General features: G+C 42.4%; 1 protein-coding gene across 2 annotated transcripts; it reads left to right on the top strand.

Moving 5' to 3' along the window:
- Positions 1 to 615: 615 nt before the first annotated feature.
- Positions 616 to 7,267, top strand: ECHDC3 (enoyl-CoA hydratase domain containing 3). 2 transcript variants are annotated; one of them, XM_084306050.1, is made up of 5 exons: positions 616 to 760; positions 1,017 to 1,138; positions 3,402 to 3,499; positions 4,893 to 5,093; positions 7,142 to 7,267. In XM_084306050.1, the coding sequence occupies exons 1-5, from the start codon at positions 627 to 629 to the stop codon at positions 7,145 to 7,147; spliced, it is 561 nt and encodes a 186-aa protein (XP_084162176.1). In that variant the 5' UTR covers positions 616 to 626; the 3' UTR covers positions 7,148 to 7,267. The 2 variants fall into 2 exon arrangements, with proteins under 2 accessions (XP_084162176.1, XP_084162175.1); XM_084306049.1 differs by lacking the exon at positions 7,142 to 7,267 and adding an exon at positions 6,621 to 7,117.
- The last annotated feature ends 355 nt before the right edge of the window (positions 7,268 to 7,622 follow it).

The raw sequence follows: 7,622 nt of genomic DNA, 5'->3' as shown, positions 1-7,622 counted from the left end.
ACAACGTATGTCTTCCAAATCTTTACATGAAAGATGCAGAGGAACTGATGAGCTGTGTATTGTAACGCACATCAGTCTGTTCCTTGGTGGAACCACAGCATTTATTTGGTCCCTTCCACACGCACTGCATTTATTTATTCTTAATTTCCCACATTTCTTTCTTTTTTTTCACCCTTTTTATTCATCTCGGAGTCAACATTTTGGGGAAATCTGATTTTTTTTGGCTGGAGAACAGAATGGGCGAGGACGGTGAGGGAAGGTGCGCAGGGTTTTACTCTGTCCCCTCACGCCTCAGGAGGGGACACTGCTCATCCCCTCCTGAGCAGCCCACAGCCTCCCAGCGGGGTGAAACCCCAAAGCAGGGCACATCTCCCTTTTCTGAGGCTCCGGGCGGACACATTCCAGTCAGACATTTCACTCCTTTTTCACCAACCAGCCCGGCCAAGCCAAGCCCAGCCCAGCGGGGTGGGGGGCGCTCGCCCCGAGCCGGGTCAAGCCGCTTCCCCGAGGGATAAGCAACCAGAGCCGGCTTCCCTCCAGCTACCAGACCTCCCTCAGCCCTCCGGGGCTGAGCTCCAGGCCGGGCAGGAGCCGGGCTAGGGGTCAGTAGCGAGCCGGGCAGTGAGATGGCGGCGGCCGCCAGGCTGTGGAGGCTGAGGCGGCGCCTGGCCGGGCCTGTGGCCGCAGCCCGCAGCAGCAGCAGCAGCAGCGCGGCCCCGCCGGAGAAGCTCACCCTGAGGCGGCAGGCGGAGGGGGTCCGGTGAGCTGCGGAGAGACGGAATCGGGAGAAAATGGGGGGCTCTGAGGGCGGGTGGGTGGGAATTGGGGCGGCTCTGACAGCGGGGACTCGGGGGGGAAGGGTTAGGGGCTGTGGGCGCAGCGCGGAGCCTCACGGAGTTTCCGTGTGCACGCTTGGGGCGTGTGGGGTTCATCAGTCGTTTTGAAAATTTGCTCGTTTTCTGTTTGTTTGTTTGTTTGCCTTGTGCTAACCTTCTGTATTTAACGGCTTTTTGCAGAAGCATTGTCCTGAACAACCCCAAGAAGCGAAACGCCCTGTCCCTCTCCATGCTGCAGGCCCTGAAGGAGGACCTGCTGCACGACGCCAAAAGCAAAGAGCTCCGCGTTATCGTCATTTCAGGTACTCCACAGAAGAGGAATGGCTGAGAGAATAAAAAGAAACAGGCTAATTTGGAGCTTAAAGCTCAGAATATCACTGAACTATACAAAACGGGGCAGGAAGGAACTTGCAAGCTGGTTTCTTACAGCCTGCCAGAATATAAACAGTACCACATGTGAGCCTTCCCACTCAGACCTCGCTGCCCTTCTATATTCATTCTGCTTTCCGCTTTCATACACTTAATTCCTCATTCTTGAAGCCAGCCTTAATAATTGACTAGGTTCTATTATATATCTGTTGATAATTAACACATCTAAGAAGAAATGCTGTTGAAACAGTATTCAAAATGTTAGTATTTCAGTCAGGTTGCCTGGTGTGTTTGCAGAGTTGATAAGCTTTCGTTTTCCTTTTGTAAAAGTAAGCAGCAAGTGAAATGATTGTTTTTAAAGCTACATATGAACAGTAGCTCAAACAATAAATTCAGGTCCTGATAGTCATTACGCTGAAGAACAAACACTCCTAGGTAATGGTTTTCGTGCAGAAGCAGGCTGAGCTTGCATAGCTTCTGTTGCCTTCAGTGGCAGGTACAGATTTGTAAATGTTTAATGTAAATGTAAATGTTTACAGGTAGTAAACAGGGTTCAAAGGGTTTCTTGTGCTCTGTTCCGCCTGCTCTAAGCCAGGATCAGACTTTGTTATTTTTGCCACTGATTTGTCAAAACTCTTTCTAAAACTCTTCAATGAAGAAGAGACCATAGTATTGATACTGCAGTCACCTGCAACCTGCAAGTGTAAAATTTTATCTCTCAGAGCCTCTCTTCCATTTAGATATTAACCTGTAGAGTTCTTAAAGATAATAAAAGTTGAGATGTTCTTAAGCCGTTTTTTTCCTCTGTCCTTTTAAGATAATCTTCCCCTGTTCTCCTTCCAAACATCTTGGAGAAATAGATTTACTAATTTTACTAATTTAGAAAGCTGGGATTTCCTGTACTGAGAGGAGAACATTGCTCACGTGTAAGTGTGCATGCACATGAGAGTGGAAATAAATTAACTTCACAGCAGTGACAAATATATGTATTCAGTATTTCAAACAGCAGTTACACATTTTGTAAGATGCTTCAGGTTACTTTTTGAGAATATGGTGCTCTGGGAGTTTGTGAGTACAGTTTGGTTGTTTTATTTTTCTTGCCTATTTGTTTTTCAGTTTAAAAATAAATTGCATGTTCCTGCTGATTTCCAATTCCATTGCTGAATGGAATGCAAAACAAGAAATCTCAGGAAAAAGACTTGTCTTTGAGTCTTTAACACAGACTTTACAGTGGATTCTTCTTTAATGAGGCACAAATGCAGATGTGATTAAATTTCCAGATAATGTATCGCTGATCCAGTGAGCTGATTGCTGGTGTGTGGTTATTGCTAGACAGACTGTTAGCAATAAGCTGATTCATAAGAAGCAAATGCATAGCTAACGTGGTGGCTTCATAGCTGTAGATGGAAATGTTGCATCCATGCAAATATCTGAGGAGATCTGAAGGATTAAAAAGCTTCAGATTAGTTTATTTTTATGGCAGGTGTCTCCCAAGGAAGGAAAACTGTTGTAGAGTGTAGTGTGTAAGTAGAGGTTGTTTTGATCATAGCTGCCACTTGAGGAAAGCAAATCTAAAACTTACACGTCCAGAATCTTGCTCTTTTTCTACCCAAACCCTGGAGAAGCTTTTTGGGATTCCTTAGATGAGTGTTAGCAGCGGAGGAACAGAGGCCATAACAGCAGAAAAACCTTCTCTAGCAGAAGAACCTCTTTTTCCATTGTTGCCTTAAACACCATAACTAAATTCTTGATGCTTATTTCATAGAAGTTAATCATTAGCATACAATGAACAGGGAATAACCGTATTTGTTAGTCTGAGAGCAGAGCAGTCCATTGTCACTCCAGCTAACTAGTTTACACTGTACCAAAGAGCAGTTCAGTACTGTATCTCTTTTAAAGACTGGGCTGAGAGGTGTAAAGAGCCTTATTTTTAACTGAGTTAACTTGGAGTGGAAGTAAAACTAAGCCTTTAAAATATTTATTGGCATTAGTGTGGTTAAATCGTTTATTGCAGCAATTTAAAGGTATTACAGAGCTCAGAAGGCAGTGTTTAGGAACTGAGTGTAAAATTCCCTCTACTAATCTACTTCTTTTTTGATCATTGACACTTTTATACCTTTAAATGGGGTATTGATACACCACTTGGCTTCTCGATTAGTTCAGACTGACAGAATTTCATGAATTTTTTTTTTGCAGCTGAAGGCCCTGTGTTTTGTTCTGGCCACGATTTAAAGGAACTGACAAGTGAAGATGATGTGAAGCATCATTCCCAAGTATTTGCAATATGTGCAGAGGTAAGCAGTTCTTCATAAGTGCCACCCCCTTTTGCCTGGTTTTAAGAGCAAGCAGTGATACTGGTTTAAGTTAACACCTGATCCTGGTGAACTTCTGTTTTCCCTGGATTTCTCTATGTGCAAATGAAAATCCTAGAATGCCAGTGTGCGTGCTTCCTACTGTTGATGGCCTGGTGCATTCCTTATTTTATCCAGTTCTTCTTGCAGCTGAATATTTGGGCAATATCTTTCCCAGAAATCCAGGCATAACCAACTTCATAGCACTTGTGCTCAAAGGATCATTCCTAGCATCTAGCTAATAACTCAAGACAGGCTTAAACATCGAGTAGACAATGTGAAAGTAAGATCTGAATACATCTCTGACTCTGGTTGCCCAGTCAGCAGACCATACAAGATCTCATTCTTATTGCAGAAGCACAGACCTGAAGGTTGGGATGTTAAAGTGGATCCTGGAACCTTTGGAGAAAATGGTCAAAAAGCCCTTTGATTTTAATGGCATTAGAATTTGACCCCCTGATCCTGCTGAGAGTGATCACAAAAAGTTTGAAACCTTTTGTTCTAGTTCCTCCAGAAGAAATAATGATCTCTATACACATTGTCAAGCTAACATTACTCATATGTAATGCTGTAAAAGCCATGGTTTGAAGGTTACTACTGAAGGCCCGTTGGTATAAGACATAGCAATCATCCTTGCAGCTCTGTCTGTATTTCATCTTGGTATGCTGTCCACGAAGAGGTAAGCACAAATATGACTGAATTACAAGTTAGCCCCTGCATCAGAAAGGAGTCAAGGTGAGACAAAGACTGAAATTCAAAACTGAATTTAGGTAACTTCACCTAAGTGACATAACATTTGCTTGACTTCTTCTATTGGAGATTTAAGTAGAAAATTAAAATTTGTTATCTTGCTACACTGTGCTAATGTGACCATTTTTAAAATCTAGATGATGACAGTCATCAGTTAAATAGATTTTCTATCTGCAAGCATTAAAATTAGGTTTGTTTGGAGATTCCCACTGTATTTAAGGCAAACCTGAGTTAGAAGAGCTAGACAAATTTGTCTTTCTTAACTTCACGTATCTGAAGTTGGATGTCCTGTTTCTGAAAACTACAAGAGTGAAAGCAGAAGAGTGTTTACCCATCCTAAGTCTAACAGAAATAGGAAAAATTGGCTACATAAACCTACATAATTGGCTACACAGCTGAGCAGTGACTGGGAGAGCAGTGGTTTTGTGCATTAAAGCCCTAAAGCAGGTTCTGCAGAGAGGACTTAAACTCCAGTCTATGAAAGTGGAAAGTGCACACTGTGATACCAGGTCTGTGAAGCACGTGCAAGTTTTAGAACAGCCACGACGTAACTTCAGGGACTAACTGACCGCTTTCTCCTGAGCAGGTTATGACTTTAATCCAGAAGCTTCCAGTACCGGTGATTGCCCAAGTAAATGGCTTGGCTACAGCAGCAGGCTGTCAGCTAGTGGCAAGCTGCGACATTGCGGTGGCGAGTGAGAAATCTCAATTTGCTACTCCTGGGGTAAACATTGGATTGTTTTGCTCCACACCAGCTGTGGCCTTGGGCAGATCTCTTCCAAGAAAGGTAGGCTTCCTTTGCAGGCACTCTTTTTAATTTTGCAATTAGTAGGTTCCCCTTGCTAGGAGTTTTAGTTCCATTGCCTTAACTTCATCTTCCTGCAGTACAACATTCAAAATATTTCATTGCCAAAGACGTCTTCGTAACACTTTGGACTGGGGGAAAAGTAATAAAGGGATGACCTCTGCTTAGGGAAAGCAGCTTCCTACTGATCTGATTCCAATCAGCAGGAACTCGTATCAGCAGCACGCCAGCTCAGTGAGCCCTCTGCTTTCCAACAGACAGCTCTGTGCTTTAGACAGTGACGTCCTCCCCCTGATGAGAAACCCCTGCAAGTTCAGGATATCAACTCCACTGAGCTATCAATTCTGGCCAGGCAGTGACATTTCACTACCAGCATGGTCTGCCTGCATTTAGATCAAGATGCTTTAAATAGCATCTAAAACCCTTCCGTACCTTTTTCCTGGTTTATTTCCTACTGATTGTTACTATACATTTCTCACTGCATAAGCAGTAGTATGACCTGTAAAGCCTCCAGAACTGAGAAAATGAATGTTAAGTCGTGATCCCGTTAGATTCATGTGGACAGGCTCTCCAAGCCCAGCAGGGTTCTCCTGAGATTTAAGGACAAGTCCAGTTGCTGGGTAAAACCTTCAAATTTAAATTTCCTATCTTGTATGACCATCAAGTTCAAATACAACTTGTGTGTTTTGTCGTTGTTTGGTTTTTAACTGTGCTATAGTGTACAGTTATAACTGTTTCTAAATTAGTATTTATGATTTTTACAATTACCATTTTAAATTTTGTGGAACATAATTTTCTCTGTGCCACTCTTCAAAGTAGCAGGTGTGTTCCCTACAGTGCTCAGGATCGCTGATTTTACCTTTTATCAAATGAAATGTTGCCACTGTTTGTAGCTACCTAAGCAAAGATACCAAAAGGATAATCAGCTCTTACAGTTCTGGGTATCAGTCAATTGCATGAAGAGTCATGGAAAAAAAATCTCATTGAGAAATAACACGGAATGGTCAGTGAGCACTTGGGGGATATTTTAATTTGAAACCTCAAACACAAGATGCTGAGTGCAACAGGAGACTGAAGTAGATGGAGCTGTAAGAAGGACACATTTAAAAACACCCAGACCAAACTTAAACTCAGGTATTTTCAAAAACTGCACACTGACTTATTAGGTGTTTGTTTATTATTCCATGCTCAGCTTAAAATATGGAGTTCAGATATTTGACTTTGTGGACCATCCACATCTTTCTTGATTTCTACTGCAAACACCAGAGATTCTGGGCTTTTGGAGGCGAAAAAAGCTGCAGTCAATGGGCAGGTCTGAAAAAAGGCCAGCTCTAGACCCACTTTTCTTTGTAGAAACCTCTTAATATTTCCTTGGCTGTTTAAGAAGCCAGATTTAAATCTCAAATTTGCCAAAAGAGTAATTCATACTTGAATGAGGAGACTGAAATTCCCCAAACAGAAGCAGTACAGCAGTGGAATTGACTTAATGTGGTATCTTTTCTTGTTCAGGTGGCATTAGAGATGCTTTTCACGGGTGAACCTCTTTCTGCCCACGAAGCATTAATGCATGGGCTTGTCAGCAAGGTGGTACCAGAAGACAAGCTAGAAGAAGAGACCATGAGAATCTCTCGCAAGATATGCGAAAGCAGCAAATCCATCCTGGCACTGGGGAAAGCCACTTTCTACAGACAGATGGCACAGGACCTTGATACTGCTTACAAAATAACCTCTCAGGTCATGGTAGACAATCTGACTTTGAGGGATGGGCAGGAAGGCATTGAAGCCTTTATTCAGAAACGGAAGCCTGTCTGGTCACATTCTCAGGATGAGAAGAAATGAATACTGTTTCTAAGCTAAGCTTAGCTGTGCTTCGTAATTCTTCACGCAGTTGCCTTTGGGAACTATATTTCTCTTCTTTCTGAAAGTTAAATTTCTTATCATACCTATGCCAAAGCCACAATAAATTATTTCTAAGTATATATATAATAAATTTTAAGAAAAATCAAACGAAATATTTATTTCTTTTTCAGCAATGAATCTTTTCTGTGGTTTCAGAAGGAATGCAGTGCTACAAAAATCAGTTTGACATGTCCCAGATTATACATGGAATCACATGGACTGGGAGAGAACTCGGATCACCCCGTTTAGTACCTGTCTCCCTAGTTCTGGTTGTTATTAATAGAGAATTAAAGGGTTTGGACACATTCCAGTTGTGATGGAGTACTTATATTCCAATGCAGTTCAGTGTGTTACAGGCAGAAGCCAGTAACACTAACCCATTCATTGTTATAAATACACCTGCCTATGAACTGTGTGTGTTATTAGTTTGTCTCCCTCAGCAAATCCTGTTGTTTCACCATCAGTCCAAATTAGCACTTGCAAAATCTAGAGGATTTTGCTGTTGACTCCAGGGAGGCTAAGCCTGGCTTGAGGTATTTGGTTTCCACAAAGGACACACTGCAAAAAGCACTCCCTACGGGCTTCAGCAGAGATTCACCTGGCAATGTTCTG

This window comes from Netta rufina, assembly GCF_964035555.1.
Source record: "Netta rufina genome assembly, chromosome: 1".
Taxonomy (NCBI): Eukaryota; Metazoa; Chordata; class Aves; order Anseriformes; family Anatidae; genus Netta; species Netta rufina.
The sequence above is the reverse complement of the archived record's forward strand: the minus strand, read 5'-3'. Positions and strand labels throughout refer to the sequence as shown.

Bases quoted from the DNA above. Each gene is read 5' to 3' on its own strand.
- ECHDC3 (XM_084306049.1), top strand. From the start codon at position 627: ATGGCGGCGGCCGCCAGGCTGTGGAGGCTGAGGCGGCGCCTGGCCGGG. The intron at 3,500-4,892 runs GTAAGCAGTTCT...TCTCCTGAGCAG, and splicing joins TATTTGCAATATGTGCAGAG to GTTATGACTTTAATCCAGAA. The intron at 5,094-6,620 runs GTAGGCTTCCTT...TTTCTTGTTCAG, and splicing joins GCAGATCTCTTCCAAGAAAG to GTGGCATTAGAGATGCTTTT.